The sequence below is a fragment of the Rhinopithecus bieti genome, unplaced genomic scaffold (assembly GCF_001698545.2).
Source record: "Rhinopithecus bieti isolate Rb0 unplaced genomic scaffold, ASM169854v2 scaffold_12478, whole genome shotgun sequence".
Classification (NCBI taxonomy): domain Eukaryota; kingdom Metazoa; phylum Chordata; class Mammalia; order Primates; family Cercopithecidae; genus Rhinopithecus; species Rhinopithecus bieti.
Window position 1 is genome coordinate 1,173,849 of NW_016807367.1, and position 21,416 is coordinate 1,195,264.

The following is a 21,416-nucleotide window of genomic DNA, read 5'->3' on the forward strand; positions in this document are numbered from 1 at the left end:
ATAAAAATCTGTTTCTTTAATTCCTGAGTAATGGGGCTATAGGAAGGAAACACTCTGGGTTCCACATGTTCACAAAATTCACTTTTAAAAATTATAAAACATGCTTTGCCTTTGTACTATAAAGTAGATCTTTCTGGACAGACTTCATTGTCTCCATTGTTAATGGGCTCAATTTCTACATCTGCCTACCTCACATCATGATCAGTAATTATTCTACCTACCTCAGTAGGTAGAATTCTTCTGAGAATTCTACTTCTTCCCACTGGAAAAACAACTCATTATTCTAGAAATTCCCAGTGATTGAGAAAGCAATTTTCTATTTATAAGGGATCATCTTTTTTCTTCATATCACTTATAACTCAAAGAATATAAACTGAATTCTGAAAAAAATAATTTATGTTAAGAAAAGCAGAAAATTCCCCCACTTGGAGAGTTGGCAGTGCACAGCAGGTAAGAGCACAAACCCTGAAGCCACGCAGCCAGCTCTCATTCTAGCTCTACCTCCCACGAGCTGTGTGCTCTTGGGTAAGTTACTTTGAACCTCTTTCTATGCCTCAGTGTCCACTGCAATAATAAAATAGATATGGTAACAGTACCTCTCTCTTCAGATTGTTTTAATAATTAGATGAGTTAATGTCTACAATATGTTTAGAACAGTGCATGGCATAAGAGATATATAAATGTATGTTAAATGAAATACATAAAACATAGGCATTTAACTAACTACACTCAAAGTATATACAGTGTACGGTATGCCTGACTCCTTACCACAATTCTTAGGGCAGATCCAATACTTATCTTAAACACCTTCTTAGATGCTGAATAAACATTTGTTGCTTTTACTTATGATGAAAAAAAATAACTGCAATAAAGACAGGTTTATCTGGCCTCACAAGATCAAGATGGAAGAACCAGAACAGCACTACAAAGTTATCTGTGAACTGCTAGTTAATTCCACACATTTCTGAGACATTTTTTCAAAGATTCTCTAAAATCTAGTAAGTAGGCAGTTTGTCATAACTAGAATTTCTCTGTGGGAGTTTGCTAGTATCTTTGTTTACCATACATAAAGATTATTAACGTCCAATGTAGTACTCTCAAAATGAGAATCCCTCAGTCAGGGCAGAAGATTAAGAAGTCTGAAAAATGGGGACCAGTATAAATATTGGTTGGTGAGCTTTTTTGAAATTATCTTAAAGCATCTATGCCCATTACCCTAAAAACTAGGAGGCTTTTGTGTCTGCATTGCCAATAAACTGTGCGATAAAGGTGTAATGTGACATGAAATTTTAAAAGTATTTACTCATTCTCCACAAAATTTTTGCACTTTAACCACCAAGGCAAGTTGTTTTTAGCAGGAGGGTTGGTTCAAATCACCTAGTTCACCACCGTGGGACATTCTCATTACACTTAAACTGGCTTGTTTAATTCCTGCTGGTCAAACATATCTAAATTGTTTTACAATGCACAATTTCAAAAGCAATTTCAGAACCACGTCAAATTGTTCAAGAAATCAAATGAACATCTAATATACAGACAACGAATAAATATGATCTCTTTTTTAAAGGACATTTTGATAGGCTGTGCATGGTAGCCCATGCCTGTAGTCCCAGCACTTTGGTAGGCCAAGGTGGGAGGACTGCTTGAGCCCAGGAGTTCGAGACCAGCCTGGGCAACATAATATAATGAGACACCCTCCTCTACAAAAAACTTTTTAAAAAAAATTAAGCCGCCGGGCGCGCGGTGGCTCAGCCTGTAAATCCCAGCACTTTGGGAGGCCGAGATGGGGATCCACGAGGGCAGGAGATCGAGACCATCCGTGGGCTAACACGGTGAAAACCCCGTCTTACTAAAAAAACAAAAAAACTTAAGCCGGTTGTGGTGGCAGGCGCCTGTAGTCCCAGCCTACGTGAGCTGAGGCGATGGGGAAGAATGCGTAAACCTGGGACGGCGGAGCTTGCAGTGGAGCTAGATCCGCCCACTGCACTGCCGAGCTAGGGCAACAGGAGCGAGACTCCGTCAAAAAAAAAAAAATTAGCCAAGGATGATGTTGGAGGCATGATGTTGGAGCCAAGCATGATGTTGGAGCTATGATCACCACTGCACTCCAGCCTGGGTGACAGAGTGAGACTCCATCTCTAAAAATAAAATAGCTGGGCACAGTGGTTCATGCCTGTAATCCCAGCACTTTGGGAGGCCGAGACGGGTGGATCACTTGAGGTCAGGAGTTCAAGACCAGCCTGGCCAACATGGTGAAACCCCGTCTCTACTAAAAATACAAAAAGTAGCTGGGCGTGGGAGTGTATGCCTATAATCCCAGCTACTTAGGAGGCTGAGGCAGGAGAACTGCACAAACCCAGGAGGCAGAGGTTGCAGTGAGCCGAGATTGCGCCATTGCACTCCAGCCTGGGTGACAGAGCGAAACTTTCGCAAAAGATAAATAAAAAATAAAAATAAATAAAATACCTTTTGCTACTGAGATGGCTGGGTTTACAGCCACTCCCAGAAACTCAATAAAAAGAACCTGAAAGAAATGAGACTTGCCTATACAAAGACTAATGAACGACCTAAGAGGCAGAATTTTGAAACATGATAATTATAGTTGATATGACAACAAAACAAGAAACTCACTTTAAACTATTTAAGTCAAAGGATTACTAAAAGAAAAAGGAGTAAACTCACTAGTAGTTCTTCCTATGAATATTTCTATCCTGGGATCCAGAGCAAGATTCTTGCCAAAATAAAAATCTTACATTCTTTTCTTAAAATTCATAGCCTTGGTTCAAATGTCATGGCAATTTTTTCAACTTAACAAAACTAATATTTGCCATGAAGACTCATTTAAAATTCATCCAAATATTGTGAAAAAAGTCCCCATTCGATTGCAAACTATTTAGATTTTTTTTAATAGAATACAGAGAATTTGCAAAAATATTTACTGAAAAAACACACAAAAAAAGACTGACCTACGCGAAATGCTAGTGGTTTTCCTCTATTTGATTGTTCTTGTTCTCTGTGGTAAAGTAATACTTTCTGAAGAAGCACCTGGGCTAACTCCTTTTTCCTGCTGTGAGTTGATTCTACAAGAGTTATGGCCTCTGCTAAACAGGCCCTTTGCCCTTGGATTAAACCACTATAAAGTTTATCCACAAATCTTTGCTCTTTATCAGAAAGTCCTTCTGTGTGGTCCTTTAAGGTTGTTTGTACACATAATTTTCTCTTTAAACCATTTGACAGCAGCATCCACTTTGTACAATGGAGTCCAAGAGAATTAAACGGCTGAGCACATGGGATTCCTGATCCGAGATGAGTACTTGAGTGAAAGATGAAGTGGTACCATCGGAAAGGTGCTCTTAAAAGGCCTTTTAGGAAATGCTGGTGAGGATGTGGTAGCAGCATGGGCATATTCATTTTATTTGTAACTGAAGAAAACACTGTATGCGTTTTGGCTCAATTTGATTTGTGACCTCCCTAGAAGAAAGAAAAACATGTTAGCCAGTTCAATATATAACTAAAATACTGAAGGAGTAAAATTTGAAAGCCTAGTGTTTCCCCCATATTCTAAACCACACATAATCAGAGTTTTTGGTAGTACAAACGGGTGAAAGTTTTCTTACTAAATAAACTTAAAAGAGAAGACTCCCTCCATGGCCACAGTTAATATTTGGAGTAACCCAAATAATGGAGCTGCTACTCTACTGCAAAGGGGAATTTACATTAACATTTTCTTTTAATAAAAACAATATATAAAATACCACTAGGGTAGAAACTTTATGTTATGCTTTCTCTTACATTCATCTTAACAGTTTCCTCAGGTCAATACACCAGATTCTGAAGCTCATACAAAAGGTTAAAAAAAAAAAATGAATCTCTCTGATGCTGTCCTTGTATTCACTCTCCACAAAAAGAAATGTGATTACTAGGGTGGGCACTTCAGGTATAAGTTTAGATACATGTTTGTATTCAATAGACTCATCCTTGAACACAGATGTATGCAAAAAGTAGCCTAACTTAAAGCACACAAATAAGCCATAAGTGAACTGTAGGAGTTGTGTAGTAACCAGATCAGTGTATCTCAAAGTATAGTCAGAACCACCCAGGTGCTTATTTAAAATGCACATTCCCAGCCCCACTAATCAGAATTCCTACAGATTCACACTAAAGTTTGAACCACTATGAAATTAGATAAGGATCTTTTTTATGATGATATACTGATATTCTCTACTTCAAATTGTATTAAAGAATGAAAGTTGACATGGTATGCCGAGTCAGGGCAGTGCAGAGGTTATGAGCCATGGTCACTAAGAATCTCTCCCACTTAAGCCAAAATAACCTTAGGCAAGTTACTTGACCACTCCATTCCTCAGCTTCCTCTTGAGTAAAGAGAATATGTATGAAAGCGGAGTGGTTATGAGAACAAACTGATAATTCTTGTAAAAAGCTTAGAACAGTGTCTACCATGGAGTAAGAGTTCCACTAACCTTAGCTTTTATTTTAATTACACCAAGTTATAAAACATTGGTAATAATTCTTCCAGTAGCAAAGTAAAATTTACAGTTACATGTAACTCACCCAGTTTGGGTTTATGAGTATTTGTAAATTTTGGTTGATTTTCAAGCACCTTGTGGCATGACGGAATAAATTATTGCTCCAAGATACACCTCTAAATGGTACTTCAAGGCCAATGAACATGAAATTAATTTTAGTTACTTAACATTCTATTAGGGAAAAAGAATAGTTTAAGATTTTTTAAACTGGTAGAACTACAAGTGCTCATCAGTTTTCCAAAAACAACATTTTCTCTATTGGGGAGGTGGGCATTATAATGTCTATTTGTACAAAATTAGCCTTATTCTAAAAGGACAACTCAAAATGTATAGAAGTGTTTCTAAAAAACAATTTTGAAAGATCTAATGTCACCTGTCACACAAACACACAAAAAGACGTTTAAAAGAAAACTTTAAGAGGGAGTCTACTTTGGAAGCTCTCTTTCAACACCACTACCACTACCAACAGACTGGAATCCCACAGGCAAGAACTGTATTTTTATTTTTATTTATTTTTTTGTTGAGACAGAGTCTGGCTCTGTCACCCAGGCTGGAGTGCAGTGGCCGGATCTCAGCTCACTGCAAGCTCCGCCTCCCGGGTTTACGCCATTCTCCTGCCTCAGCCTCCCAAGTAGCTAGGACTACAGGCGCCCGCCACCTCGCCCGGCTGGTTTTTTGTATTTTTTTAGTAGAGACGGGGTTTCACTGTGTTAGCCAGGATGGTCTCGATCTCCTGACCTCGTGATCCGCCCGTCTCGGCCTCCCAAAGTGCTGGGATTACAGGCTTGAGCCACTGTGCCCGGCCCTAAGAACTGTATTTTTATTCAACCACTATCTTCTAAGCACATACTACTTTTCAGGTCCCATGATAGGTGATAAGAGTAATGGTGACTATAGTAATGGTACTGATGGTGATGACAATAGTATTTGATTATGTTCCAGCCATTATACCATAAACTTCTATTAATATATTAGTTCCTTAGGGCTGCTGTAATAAATTACCATAATTACCGTAACAGAATTAGTTACTTAATTACATTGCAAAGACTCTTTTTCCAAATAGGGCCACATTCACAGGTTCCAGGGATTAGGATGTGGACACATCTTTTTGAAGGCCATCATTCAATCTGCTACACTTTCTTAGGCAGGATGCCTCATTCATTATCTTATCTTAAATCCTAGCACTTCAAGAGCTCACAGAATAAAATACATCACATCAAAGAAAGAACAAAGTGCCATGGGAAGAGACAAGATTACAGGAGCTCCCTCTCCTTGGGGAATTCAAGTCAGAGGAGTCCAAGTCACGACCGAGCCTGAAATAACAAAAATGTTGAAGAAGGTTGAGGCAGGCTTTCCAGGCTGAGGACTTGGTCTCTTCCCTGTCATGTCAGAGAAAATGGAGAAATTCAGTAAGGCAGAAGCTGAAGGTATAGGAAAATACTGATAGGAGATGAGGCTGGACTGGAGGTAAACTGAGGTCAAGAAATTAAATTTTGTCTTGTGGGCAGTGGACAAATGACAGAGTAAAACCTTTATGGAGGTGACATAATCAACTTTGCTTTTGAAGAGATAACTCTAGAAGCAGTGATATGACGTCAAGAGTGATGAGACTTTTAAGAGAGCCCAGTTCAGGAGGCCTAGCAAGAAACCAAAGGAGATGATGAAGACCTGGACTTAGGCAAGGTATTAAGGAATGGAAAAGAAAAACCTGATTTAAGACCTTCTTGACCTATGCTATCTTGTTAGAATCCTCAAAGTTTGACATGGAGCCTGGCACACTGCAACTGCTTAAATAAAAAGAAAAAAAGAGCTGCTGCTGATCTGAACTTATTTCATTCCCCAAATGCCTGGCACATTAGAGTCTGCAAGCCACTTTCAGATACTTTATTTCAACTTATTCTCCAGTTAATTCCATGAGGGCAATACAACAGTTTTTATTTTCATTTAACAGAAGAGGGAAAGAACACTGAGAGACTGAGTGATTACAGTCATAGCCAGTGGCAGGGCCAAGATTCAAACCCAGGTTGTTTGACTCTCTATGGCAGGCATTCCTTAATAAATTATATTAACATAACAGAGAAGTCCTTTGGCTACAAGGGAAGTAGATATTAGTAACTCTGCCCAACTTCTGAAATAAGAAGTCTTTTCAGTTGCAGAGATGGTGGTGGCATGAAGAGGAGCCAAAGGACAGAGAGAGGAAATCTGCAGGATAGAAAACATTATTACCAAATCTAGTCCTATTGTCCAATAGGGAAGATGTTGTCATATGTAGTCTAATAGCAAATTAGAACTATTTAAAATATGCTCTTTAATTAACAAGTCTTAACATGACTACCTCCTATACCAAACAAGCTGTGTTCAAAAAAAGAGTGACAGAGGTGGTCAGGGTCGGAGCAGGATAGCAGAATACAAGGCTTCACCAATCATTTTCTACCTGGTTTTAACTTTGTATCACTCAAAGAGGCACTGAAGAGGCAGGAAAAACCATTTTGGATCCCCAACACTACCCCCTCCCATTTCCTGACAGCAGTGGCATGATGCAGAGAGCATTTCTGTGCGTTGGGGAGAGGGAGAACATAGCAATTTTGAGGCAGTGCCACCCTGCTATAGCAGAAAGCAAAACCTGAAAACTCAGCTGGCACCACACACAGAAGGAACTATTAACCATTAAATCAGCCAGAGAGGAATGGCTGTTCCCAGCACTTGAAACTTGAGTTTCCTGAGCTCACAGAAGCCTAGCCACTGTGGGTTAAAGTGCTCTAGTGTCTCAGTTAAACTTTAATGGCAGTCTAGGCCACAAGGACTGCAACTCCTAGGCAAGTCCTAGTGTTGAACTGAGCCCAGAGCCAGTGGACTGGGGAGTTTCGGGGCGGGGCGAAACATAACCCAGTGAGACACCAGCCGGGGCAGCAAAAGGAGTGTTGGCATCACTCCTTCCCTAATCCCAGGCTGAACAGCTCATGGCTACAAAAGAGATACCTTCCTTCTGCTTGAGGAAAGGAAAGGGAAGAGTGAGGAGGACTTTATCTTGCATCTTGGATATTCTCAGTCACAGCAGGATGGGGCACCAGTTAGAGTCATGAGGTCCCCCTTCCAGGCCCTAGCTCCTGAACAACATTTCTAGACACACCCTGGGCCAGAAGGGAACTTGCTGCATTGAAGAAAAGGAGCCAGTCCTGGCAGGATTCATCACCTGCTGACTGAAGAGCCCTTGGGCCCAGCAGCAATGCTAAGGTATTACATTGAGGGCCTTAGGTGAGAGACTCTGAGACTCGCTGGATTCAGGTAAGACTCAGCACATGCCTAGCTGCAATAGGTACAAGGCGAGACTCATTCTGCTTGAGAAAAGCAAAGGGAAAAGTAAAGAGGAATTTGTCTGGCATGTTAGGTACCAGTTTGGCTACAGTGGGGTAGAGAAACAAACGGGCTCTTGGTGTTCCCAATTCCAGGACTTGGCTCTTGGATGGCATTTCTGGACTGCCCTGGGCTAAAGGGGAGCCCACTGCTCTGAAGGGTAAGTCCCTGATCTGGCAGCATCACCACGAGCTGACTAAAGAGCCCCTGGACCTTAAGGGAGCATCAGCAGTAGTCGAGTAGCACTCTTCATGGGCCTGTGGCAGTGGCAGTCATGGGGTGAAGCTCCTCTGCCTTTGGAAAAGGGAGGAAAGAATGGGTAGGATGCTGTCTTGTGGTTTGAACACCAGCTTAGCCACAGTAGAACACAGCATCAGGTAGATTTCTAGAATTTTTGACACCAGGCTTTTACTCCTGGATGGCATCTCTGGATTTACCTGGAGCCTAGGGGAACCTACCACCCTCAAAGGAAGGACATAAGCCTGTCTGGCTTTGCCACTTGCTGACTGCACAGCCCTAGGAATCTGAGTGAACATAAGTGATAGGTAGTAGTTATAGTGGGCCTTTGGTGAAACCCAGTGCTGTGTTGGACTCAGGTCTGACCCAGGGCAGTTACAGTGGTGGTGACCACAGGGCTGCTTGTATAATCCTATCCTCAGCTCCAGGTGGCTCGAAGCAGACAGAGACTTTGTTTGGGAGAAAGAACAGGAAGAGAACAAGAGTCTCCGCCTGGTAATCCAGAGAATTCTTCAGGATCTTATCCAAGATTACCAAGGTGGGCTTGGGGTGCCCCAAAATGCAGATATGGCTTAGATCAGAACACCCAAGCCCTTTCAAATATTTGGAAAGCATTCCCAAGAAGGACAGGTACAAACAAGCCCAGACTGCAAAGATTCCAATCAATACCTAACTCCTTAATGTCCAGACACAGACAAGACCACCCAGGAAAACGTGATGTCACCAAATAAACTAAATAAGGCATTAGGGACCAATCCTGGAGAAACAGAGATATGTGATCTTTCAGATAGAGAATTCAAAATAGCTGTTTTGAGGAAACTTAAAGAAATTCAAGACACGACTGAGTGTGGTAGCTCACACATGTAATCCCAGCACTTTGGGAGGCTGCGCTGGGCAGATCACTTGAGGTCAGGAGTTCAAGACCAGCCTGGCCAACATAGTGAAACCCTGTCTCTACTAAAAATACAGAAATTAGCCAGGTGTGGTGGTGGGTGCTGTAATCCCAGCTACTTGGGAGGCTGAGATAAGAGAATTACTTGAACCTGGGAGGCAGAGGTTGCAGTGAGCCAAGATCACACCACTGCACTCCAGCCTGGGTGACAGAACAAACTCCATCGCAAAGAAAAAAAAAAAAAGAAAAAAAGAAATTCAAGATACCACAAGAAAGGAATCAAAATTCTATCAATAAATTTAACAAGGAGATTAAATGCAACTGGCATACTGAAGAATGCATCAGAGTCTCTTAAGACAGAATTGATCAAGCAGAAAAAATAACTCGTGAGCTTGGGCCAGGCACGGTGGCTCATACCTGTAATCTCAGCACTTTGGGAGGCCAAGGCATGCAGATCCCTTGAACCCAGTTCAAGACCAGCTGGGCAACATAGCAAAACCCCATCTCTACAAAAAATACAAAAATTAGCTGAGTGTGGTGGCTGTAGTCCCAGTGTCTCAGGAGGCTGAGGAGACAGGATTGCTTGAGCTTGGGAAGTAGGGGCTGCAGCAAGCCCTGATCACACCACTACACTCCAGCCTGGGTGACAGAGCAAGACCCCTGTCTCAAAAAAAAAAAAGATAAAGAATTAGTGAGCTGAAGACAGGCTATTTGAAAATACACAGTGAGGGAAGACAAAGGAGAAAAGAATAAAAAACAATGAAGCAGGCCTCCAGGATCTAGAAAATAGCCTCAAAAGGGCTAATCTAAGAGCTATTGGCCTTCAAGAGTTAAAGAGGAAGTAGAGAAAGCGATGGGTAAAAACTGTATTCAAAGGGATAACAGAGAACTTCCCAAACCTAGGGAAAGATATCAATACTCAAGTACAAGAAGGTTACAGATCACCAAGCAGATTTAATCCAAAGACTACCTCAAGGCACTTAATAATCAAACTCCCAAAGGTCAAGGATAAAGAATGAATCCTAAAAGCAGCACGAGAAAAAGAAGCAAACAACATACCATGGAGCTCCAATATGACTGGCAGCAGCCTTTTCAGTGGAAACTTTATAGGCCAGGAGAGAATGGCATAACCTACTTAAAGTGCTGAAGGGAAAAAAACAAATGTACACTAGAATAGTATATCCAGTGAAAATATCCTCCAAACATGAAGGAGAAATACTTTCCCAGATAAACAAAAGCAGAGAAATTTCATCAACACTAAACCTTTCCTACAAGAAATGCTAAAGAGAACAAACACTTCAGTGAGAAAGAAAAGGACATTAGTGAGCAATAAGAAATCATCTGAAGGTACAAACTCACTGGTAATAGAAAGTAAACAAAAGAATATTGTAACTGTGGTGTCTAAACTACTGTTAAGTATAAGATTAAACAATGAACCAATCAAAAATAATAACTACAATAACTTTTCAAGACAGTATATATGAACAGAAACAACAAAATATTAAAAAGCCAGGGATTTAATTAAGGCATAGTCTTTATTAGTTTTCTATTCACTTGTTTATGTAAACAGTGTTAAGTTGTTATCAGCTTAAAATAATGGGTGATAAGATAGTAAGATAGCAAGTCTTACAGTAATCTCAAACCAGAAAACATACAACAGACACACAAAAAATAAAAAGCAAGAAACTAAATCATATCAGCAGAGAAAATCATCATCACTAAAACGAAGACAGGAAAGAAAGAAGGGAAGACCAGAAAACAAATAACAAAATGGCAAGAATAAGTGTTTACTTATTAATAATAACATTGAATGTAAATGGACTAAACTCTCCAGTCAAAAAACATAGAGTGGTGGAATGGATAAAAAATACAAGACCCAATGATATGCTGCCTATAAGAAGCCCACTTCACTTATAAAGACAAACATAGACTGAAAATACAGGGATGGAGAAAGTTATTCCATGCCAATGGAAACCAAAAAAGAACAGAAGTAGTTATAATTGTATCAGACAAATAGATTTCAAGACAAAACCTGTAAGAAGAGACAAGGAAGGTCACTAGATAGTGATAAAGGGGTCAATTCAGCAAGAGGATATAACAATTTTAAATATACGTGCACTCAACCTTGGAGCACCCAGATATACAAAGCAAATATTATTAGAGATAATGAGAGAGATAGACCCCAATACAATAATAGCTGGAGACTTCAACACTCCACTTTCAGTACTGGACATATCTTCCAGACAAAATGTAATAACAAAACATCAGACTTAATCTGCACTACAGACCAAATGGACCTAATAGGTATTTACAGAACATTTCATCCAATGGCTGTGGAAAACACAATCTTCTCTTTGGTACATGGATCATTCTCAAGAATAGACCAAATGTTAGCTCATAAAACAAGTCCTGAAACATTCAAAATATTGAAATAAGATCAAGCATCTTCTCTAACAATCATTGGAATAAAACTAGAAATCAATAACAAGAGGAATTGTGGAAACTATACAAATATATGGAAATTAAACAATATGTTCCTGAATGAACAGTGGGTCAATGAAAAAATTAAGGACATTGAAAAATGTCTTGAAACAAATAATAATGGAAACACATCATACCAAAACCTATGGGATACAGCAAAAGCAGTACTAAGAGGGAAATTTATAGCTACACGTGCCTACATTAAAAAAGAAGAAAAACTTCTAATAAACAATGCACCTTCAAGAGCAAACTAAACTAAGGAAAAAAGAGAGATGATCTAAATAATTAAAAGCAGAGATGAAAAAGGAGACATTACAATTGACACTGCAGAAATCCAGTCTCCTTAGTGCTTATTATAAGCAAGTATATGCCAATAAATTGAAAACATCTAGAAGAAACGGATAAATTTGTAGACGTATATAACCTACCAATGTTGAACAATGAAGGAATCCCAAACCTGAACACACCAATAACAACTAATGAAATTGAAGCTGTAATAAAAAGTCTAATAGAGAAAAGCCTGGGACCTGATGGCTTCACTGGTGAATTCTATCAAACATTAAAAGAACTAATACCAGTCTCACTGAAACTATTCTGAAAAATAGAGGAAAAGGGAATATTTCCAAATTCATTCTATGAGGCCAGTATTACTCTGATACCCAAACCAAAGACATTCCAAAAATAAAAGTACACTAGAGGCTTGATATGGTGTGGCTCTGTGTCCCCCACCCAAATCTCACCTTGTAGCTCACATAATTCCCATGTGTTATAGGAGGCACCCAGTGGGAAATGACTGAATTATGGGGGTGGGTCTTTCCTGTGACGTTCTCCTGATAGTGAATGAGTCTCAAATGATCTGATGGTTTTATAAACAGGAGTCTCCCTGCACAAGTCCTCTTTCTGCCTGCCACCATCCACGTAAGATGTGACTTGCTCCTTCTTGCCTTCCACCATGACTGTGAGGCCTCCCCAGCCATGTGGAATTGTAAGTCCAATTAAACCTCTTTCTTTTTTAAATTGCTCAGTCTCAGGTATGTCTTTATCAGCAGCATGAAAATGAATACAAGGCTAGTATTCTTTTGAATACTAAATAAAAAAGAATACTATTCTTTTGAATACTGTTGAATACTAGCCTCTAGTATTCTTTTATTTTGGTATATCATTGGTTTTGGTATCAGAATAATACTGGCCTCATAGAATGAATTTTGATGACTACTAAGGCAAAAGTCCTCAATAAAATACTAGCAAACTGAATTCAACAATACATTAAAAAGATCATTAATCATGACGAAGTGGGGTTTATCCCTGGGGTACAAGGGTGGTTCAAGATATACAAATCAATCAATGTGATACATCATATCAACTGAATGGAAGACAAAAACCATATGAGCATTTCAATTGATGCTGAAAAGGCATCTGACAAAATTCAACATTCCTTCGCTGTTTAGATGTCATTTAAATCCACGAGACCAGATTACTAAAAAAAGGATTCAGGATTAAGAGGAAGTGTGACGCCTTTTTCAAAAATGTTAAACACACATTGACACCCTCCCCATACAAACACACATACACACACAGAATAACTATATATATTGATGTGTATATAACTTCATCTACAGATGAGTGGTATTACGGTGCTTTTATGTTGCTTTTTGGCTGACTATATTTTTCTGTTTTTTTAAAAACAGCATATGTTACTATGATAGGCAGAATAATGGCCTCCCAAATACGTCCACGCCCAAATCCCTGGAACCTATGAATATGTTATGTTACGTGGCAAATAGGGAATTAAAGTTGCAGATGGAACTAAAGTTGCTAATCAGCTGACAAGGTAAAAAGATTATCTTAGATTATCCAGGTGGACCCAATGTAATCACCAATGTCCTTTAATATGAAAGTGGGAGGTAGAAATGAACAGCAGAGTGACATCATGTGAGGATTCAATCCACTCTTTAGGTCTTTGAAGATGGAGTAAAAGGGCCATGGACCAAGGAATGAGGACAACCTACAGAAGATGGAAAAGGCAAGGAAACTGATTCTCTTCTAGATCTTCCAGGATGGAACAAAGAGCTACTGACACCTTGATTTTACCCCAATGAGACCTGTGTCAGGCTTCTGACCAATAGAACTGTAAGATAATAAATTTGTATTAAGACACTAAGTTTGCGGTAATCTGTTACCGGAGCAATAGGAAACTAATACAGTTCTATGGTAAGAAAAAGTAAGCAAAAAAATCTTTTTTAAAAGATAAAATTCAGAATTTTTAAAATTTAATAAGAAATGCCTCATGATTTGATTATTATCTTTGCCATAACCTGTAACTTGCTTCCTTCTGCATTTAGATTTCTTCCTAACATCAGAGTCAAATTTGATGAATCCTTAATTTTACCAGTTATTGTGAAGATCAGTGTTACATTCAATACATTTATATGTCAGTTTCTAAATTAGATATAAAGTCAGCATATATACTAAAAAAATTTAGTAAAAAGAATTATGTGCAAGGTGAAATAAGCAATAATCACATTTTACTTTTTCTTCCATGCACAGATATTTTATCAGAATCATGTTAAATCTGAAGTTCAAAAGTAGTCTGAAATAACATGATATATATGAGACAGTAACCATTTTTGAGCATGGTAAATTTTTTAAACTATATATATGCTACAATAAAAATTAGGTGTCTGTAGTGCATATCCTTCACATTTTTGCTGACAAATGCCTATTCTATTCAAATAGCACCTCCTCAGAGATACATCTTCCCCCACTTTCTCCAGACAGTTAAGTGTTCTATTCAATGCTCCACAGTCTTTTGTTCCCATCTCAAAAATAGTATTTGTCTTCTTGTTTTCTAATTTATCTATTTATAGACCGCTCCCTACCAATTCTCATTGCTCAACTCGACTGAGTCTCCCAGAAAAAGGGCATATTTCTTCAGAAATGAGCACAGTGCCTGGCACATAGTAACCTTCCAATATTTTTTTTTTGGATTCATGAATATATACTCTTATCTACTCTATGTAAACAATCTACTAAACTATAAAGAAAAGTTTGGGTAACAATCTTAACCTGTGTGACTGAAGGACCTTTACTAAAACGTTTTGCCTTCTAAGTTTTCTGTTTTGAATCAAGGCACCTTTGACATGTAACCAACCTTCCAAACAGAAAAACGCTAAGATAAGTTTGCAAGGAATCAAAATTCAGTAACAAAAGTTTTACTAGATGAAACTATGTCCATTTATAATAATGTAAGCAAATATTCTCTAAATATTCTAGATTGCTTTAACATTTAAAATAGTGGTTTCTTACAACAATTTAATTGCAATCTTTCTCAGAAAATCCACACCAACTGTCTGATAAGCTTATGATTTATACTGTAGGTTTTATCACAATTGGGATTGCAGTTATCTGCCTTCTGATGCCAATGCAAATCTTAAAACGCCTTTAAGTGAAAAGAAAGAACCAGAAAAAGGATGATACCATCTTACTGCGTTCTTTTGCTAAAACCAAAAAGCTATGCAGATGTATGTAATTCTGGGTTTGACATCCTCAAACTTCTTCCCAGGGGACTAATTTTCTTGATTTCCCCCCAACTCTCTGGACCATCTGAATGGCAAGCAGCAGCTGCTACCTTCTACTGAGTGTTTATCACGTGTGAGGCATCATGCATGCATTTTTTCAGCTAATCCTCACAATAATCCTACAGTGGATGACACCCTATTTTAAAGGGGAGGCTCAACAGCATAAGGCTGATTCACCAAGGCCTCACAACTAGTGGCAGAACTTGGAAAAAACTATGGATTTCACAAATACAGATTTATATGGTGTCAACTCTAGAGAAAATAAAATAATCCTGTACATCTGAATATGCCTGATTATGGCTGGCTATTTATCTTTTTAATTATTTATTTTTTGCTTAGGCCGAAATGAAAAATTAGTTGCTATTTCCTGTGCTAAGTTTTTATCAGTAGGAGATCTCGATGTGTTAGGTGACAGAACAGACCACATTTTAAAATGTTTTTCGCTCCACAGACAATAATTCACTCCTGATAACTAAGTTCATAATATCTTTAACCCCATGAATTTATCCAATCAACCAGATTTTAAAGCAGCCCATAAATTTTTTAAGAGCCAATATAACTCAGCCTTGTATGAGCAGCTTTCTACCTTTATATACTGTCACATGCAGAACAGACTAATTCCACTAAAATGGCAAAATCATGTAAGTAAAAAGAAGGATTTCCTACCTGCTCATGTAACTCAGCATCTTTTCCTGCTTTCTCATGGGAACAAATCAAAGAACTGGACAAATAATCAAATCCGCTTTGGGCCCTAGGTTTCGGTGGGGCCATGTCTCAGTCCACCCAAGGTCCCCTCGGATTGCCCAGAGAGGCACTTGGACCTGGAGCTGTGAGCAGAATGAATACCTTCCAAGACCAGAGTGGCAGCTCCAGTAATAGAGAACCCCTTTTGAGGGGTAGTGATGCACGGAGGGACTTGCAGCTTGCTATTGGTGGAGTTACTCCAGGCTGAACAGCAAATTAAAGACAACTTGCAAGAGATCAAAGCTCAGATTCACAGGTGCATAAGCCACCACCTGGAACATCTTAGAAGCCATGAGGTGTGACTATATGAACAGGTGGACCTCATCTATCAGCTGAAAGAGACACTTCAACAGCAGGCTCAGCAGTTCTACTGGTTATTGGGCCAGTTCAATTGTCTTACTCATCAACTGGAGTGTACCCAAAACAAAGATCTAGCCAATCAAGTCTCTGTGTGGCTGTAGAGACTGGGCAGTTTGACCCTTGAGCATGAAGATTCAAATGTCCTACTCTTTGAAGCTGACACAACTGCTCTGTGCCAGACCATCACCACATTTAGGTCTCTCAAAACAATTCAAATTCCTGAGCATTTGATGGCTTATGTTAGTTCCTCAAATATTGGGCCCTTCTTGGAGAAGAGGTTATATCCCAATGCCAGAGCAGAAGTCTGCATCCAGTATTGCAGCTGTCCCTCTCAGCAAATGGCTCCTTGGAAGCAAACCTGCCAGTGGTCATCAGGCTCCTTACACACCCAGCACAAACCCCCAGGATTGGCTCACCAAAAAGCAGACCTTGGAGAACAGTCAGACTTCTTCCAGAGCCTGCAATTTCTTCAGTAATGTCTGGGGAAACCTAAAGGGCTTAGAAAACTGGCTCCTCAAGAGTCAGCAACAGGAAGTTCCTGAAAAGCCAAGTTATCAAAAGTGTAACAGCCATTCCACTACTAGCTCTCCATTGAAATGGAAAAGGTTGAAGAGCTAGAGCTTCCTGATCAAGATAAGATGAACCTATCAGATTGGCTAGTGACTCCCCAGGAATCCCATAAGCTGGGGAAGCCCGAGAATGGCAGTCATGAAAGCAATGAGAAGTTTAAGCTCTTGTTCCAGTCCTATAATGTGAATGATTGGCTTGTCAAGACTGACTCCTGTACCAACTGTCAGGAAAAGCAGCCCAAAGGTACGGAGTTGGAAAACGTGAGCAGTCTGAAGTGCCTGAATGACCACTTGGAGGCCAAGAAACCATTGTCTACCCCCAGCATGGTTAAAGAGGATAGGCTTGTCCAGAACCATCAGGACCCATGTAAGGTAGAGGAGGTAGGCAGAGCCAATGAGCCCTACACCAGCTTTGCAGAGTGTGTGTGTGATGAGAACTGTGAGCAGGAGGCTCTGTATAAGTGGTTTCTGAACAAAGAAGGAAAGAATAAAAATGGATGCCCATGGAACCCAAACCTGAGCCTGAGAAACGTAAAGATTCCCTGAATATGTGACTCTCTCCTTCTAGTAAAGAAGTAACAGAACTAAAGCACCAAAGTCAATGGTTCCTTCTAGAATTGCTGATTCCTTCCAAGTCATAAAGAACAGCGCCTTGCAGGAGTGGCTTATCAGGCCCCCATACAAAGAAGGAAGTCCTAAGGAAGTGCCTAATACTGAAGACAAAGCTGGCAAACAAAAGCTAAAAAACCCCATGAGCACTTCCTGGTGTACCTTTAACACAGCTGACTGGGTCCTACCAGGAAAGAAGATGGGCAACCTCAGCCAGCCATCCTCTGGAGAAGACAAGTGGCTGCTTTGAAAGAAGGCCTGGGACGTATTACTTAATTCACCTCTACAGGAGGAATATAACTCCCCCCCCCAGACCATTATGGCCTCCCTGAAGTTTGTGATCTCTTTGCCTGCGTGCAGCTTAAAGTTGGTAAGTTGATAAAAAGAAGTGGTTATATCGAACTCATCTACAGATGTGAAGGAATGGACAAGAGTTGAGCAGCCTTTCTGCTGATTATCACACATCATGAGCTGAGTGACTGAGGCTTGCCAAATCATTGTGTTTCTGGGTCTGACCAGTTAGCTTAGTTCTTTCTTCTTCTGCCTAATTTTGAACTAGCAAAGCGAAGTGAGACATCAGATTATGAGATACTGTTTAAAAGAAAAATGTTGTTTATTGATGCTGAGCTGATTCAGTTCCTTCCTCCTTACAGAAGTGTTAATTCACCCCCACACTAGAAATGCAGCATCTTTGTGGATAGATATATCTTTTCACAAGCCTCCAAGGCTCCTTAGATCAGGTCGTTACAAAAGTACATCAAAACAGTCTAGTTTTAAAATGAAATATTTCTGTAATCGAAGTGTATTGAGGTATTCTAAAGCTAGTAAACTTCCCTAACGTTTAATTGCCCTATAGATGCTTCTCTAGCTGTGGGTTTTCCTCTGTTAGTGGTCTGAAATAATGATTTTCCTGTTCTATTAACATACAGTGTATTTTGCACAAAAAATTAACTTGGCCAATAATGATTACCAAAATATATATTAATAATCTTGGCAATTTTTGACATTAATTACCAAACATTTTAGCCTACATGTTAGTTCTACATTATTACTTTTCACTTGAAAGGATCTCAGCTACTGCAATTTTTGTGTTTCTTTCTTTCTATAAATGTTATTAAAATATCCAATGAGCTCTTTTAAAAGGGCTCGGTATTATTTCAATACTATTTTTGAGGTAGTTCTAGCCTTTTAAAATATTCTACAGACTGGCGCGGTGGCTCACGCCTGTAATTCCAGCACTTTGGGAGACTGAGGCAGGTGGATCACGAAGTCAAAAGTTAAAGACCAGCCTGGCCAAGATGGTGAAACCCCATCTCTACTAAAAATACAAAAATTAGCTGGGCACAGTGGCAGGTGCCTGTAATCCCAGCCACTTGGGAGGCTGAGGCAGGAGAATGGCTTGAATCCTGGGGCCGGAGGTTGCAGTGAGCCAAGATTGCGCCACTGCACTCCAGCCTGGGCGACAGAGTGAGACTCTGTCTCAAAAAAAAAAAAAAAAAAATCTACAGACCCACGGGGTTTAAAGGAACCCCAATACTGACTAAGCAAATAGGCAAAAGACCTATTGGAAATAGTACTTGAACCATTCACTATCATAGGGATTATTGGTGCATGCTGTGTAAATGGAAGCTGAGCTTGACACCTGGTGCTTTTAACTAGGGATAAAGTCATCCTGTCACTGCAAGCACAGCATACCTATATCTCCAAAAGTAACGTTCTAGTGAACAGGCCGTTTTCAACACTTGTACCTTGGGGTGTTTGTTGAAGCTTTACAAAAACTACTGATGTTTTCTCAATCTCCTTAAAGTTATGTCCATCCTTTAAAATGTCTCTGTAGGAGAGAAGTGGAGTTTATGTTTTCAAATTCTCTAAGATATCTTTTACTGCTTTTCAGACTTTGAAACTATTAAGCTTCTTAACTGCCTGTTATTGGAAATACTTCTAGGGAAACTTCATGGTCCCATGATATCATTGCCATACAGCTTCACTAGAGTTCTTTGAACCACAGCTGAAAGAGCTTTGTATTATTTTTTAATTCCCTCTCCAGATATCATTTAGAAGTATTATAATAAAGGTGGTGAGCAAAAACAACGTAAGGAGCCTTTCCAGTTATCTTAAGTTGCAGCTAATTGTCTAGTTTCTTTTCTGAGGCCAAACACACTGTATTTTACATTGTCAAGATATAATTTACATTAATCACTATGTTAATGGGGATGTAAAATGTTCTTTTGCATTGATGAATTTTGTATCTGCCTCCATTAAAAGCATAACAGTTATTTAAAAAAATACAAAAAATTAGCCAGACGTGGTGGTGCATGTCTGTAATTCCAGCTACTCAGGAGGCTGAGGCAGGAGAATCACTTGAACCCAGGAGGTGGAGGGTGCAGTGAGCTGAAATCATGCCACTGTACTCCAGCAGGGCAGTGACAGAGCGAGACTCCGCCTCAAAAAATGAAAAAAATAAAAAAGAAAAAATTTCTTTTAGAGAGAGGGGGGTCTCACCGTGTTGCCCAGGCTGGAGTGAAGAAGGTATTCACAGGTGTAATCATAGTGCACTACAGCCTCAAACTCCCTCATTCAAGGGATCCTTCCACCTCAGCCTCCCAAGTAGCTGAAATCAGAAGTGCTTACTACCATACCCTACTCATTTTTTAATTGGGTTGTCTTTTTATTATTGTAATAATTTGTTGTTTTAATTATTATAAGAGTTCATTATTCTAGATACAAGTTACTTATCAGATATATTATTTTTAAATTTTTTCTTCTCTTTTTTTTTTGAGACAGAGTCTTGCTCCTCTGTCACCCAGGCTGGAGTGCAGTGCATGATCTTGGCTTACTGCAACATCTGGCTCCTGAGATTTTCCAAGTGGTTCTCCTGCCTCAGCCTCCCAAGTAGCTAGGACTACAGGCATGAACCACCATGCCTGGTTAATTTTTATATTTTTAGTAGAGATGGGGTTTCAACCTGTTGGCCAGGCTGGTCTCAAACTCCTGGCCTCAAGTGATCCGCCTGCCTCAGCCTCTCAAAGTGCTGGGATTACAGGTGTGAGCCACCACTTCCGGCAATCTTTATTTATTTTATTTTGAGACAGAATCTTGCTGTCACCCCAGCTGGATCATGCAGTGGCATGATCACGACTTACTGTACCCTCAAACTCCTGGGCTCAAGTGATCCTCCCATCTCAGCCTGCTGAGTAGCTTGGGCCACAGGTACACACCATCACGCCCAGCTAATTTTTTATTTTTTGTAGAGACAAGGTCTCACTACATTGGATTATCTTTTTGCTGTCTTCATGGTGTCCTTTGAAGCACGAAAGTTTTTAATTTTGATGAAATCCAATTCATCTACCTTTTCTTTTTTTTGTTTTGTTTTTTGAGTTGGAGTTTATCTCTTGTTGCCCAGGCTGGAGTGCAATGGCACGATCTCGGCTCACCGCAAACTCTGCCTCCCGGGTATTCTCCTGGCTCAGCCTCCCCAGTAGCTGGGATTACAGGCATGTGCCACCATGCCTGGCTAATTTTGTATTTTTAGTAGAGACGGGGTTTCTCCATGTTAATCAGGCTGGTCTTGAACTCCCGACCTCAGGTGATCCCCCTGCCTCTGCCTCCCCAAATGCTGGGATTACAGGAATGAGCCACTGCGCCCGGCCTACGTTTTCTTTTGTTACTTTTCCTTTTGGTACCATATCTAAGAAACTCTTGCCTCAGCAAGGTCACAAAGATTTATGCCTATGTCTTTTTCTAAGAGTGTAAACAGTTCTAGCTCTTATATTTAGGTATTTGATCCATTTTGAGTTTTTTTTTTTTTTTTTTTTTTTTTTGAGACAGAGTCTTGCTCTGTCGCCCGGGCTGGAGTGCGGTGGCTGGATCTCAGCTCACTGCAAGCTCCGCCTCCCGGGTTTACGCCATTCTCCTGCCTCAGCCTCCGGAGTAGCTGGGACTACAGGCGCCCGCCACCTCGCCCGGCTAGTTTTTTGTATTTTTAGTAGAGACGGGGTTTCACCGTGTTAGCCAGGATGGTCTCGATCTCCTGACCTCGTGATCC

At 39.9% G+C, this 21,416-nt stretch overlaps 1 protein-coding gene and 1 pseudogene across 3 annotated transcripts in view; one reads left to right on the forward strand and one right to left on the reverse strand.

Moving 5' to 3' along the window:
* MMAA (metabolism of cobalamin associated A) overlaps window positions 1–21,416 on the reverse strand; it is a 45,396-nt gene that overhangs the window by 14,470 nt on the left and 9,510 nt on the right. For all 3 annotated transcript variants that reach the window (XM_017881516.1, XM_017881514.1, XM_017881515.1), the window contains exon 2: window positions 2,967–3,471. In XM_017881516.1, the coding sequence (XP_017737005.1) occupies window positions 2,967–3,411 (445 nt within the window). In that variant the 5' untranslated portion in view covers window positions 3,412–3,471. The remainder of the gene's footprint in view (window positions 1–2,966; window positions 3,472–21,416) is intronic.
* On the forward strand, window positions 15,913–17,865 carry LOC108535486 (nuclear receptor coactivator 4 pseudogene; annotated as a pseudogene).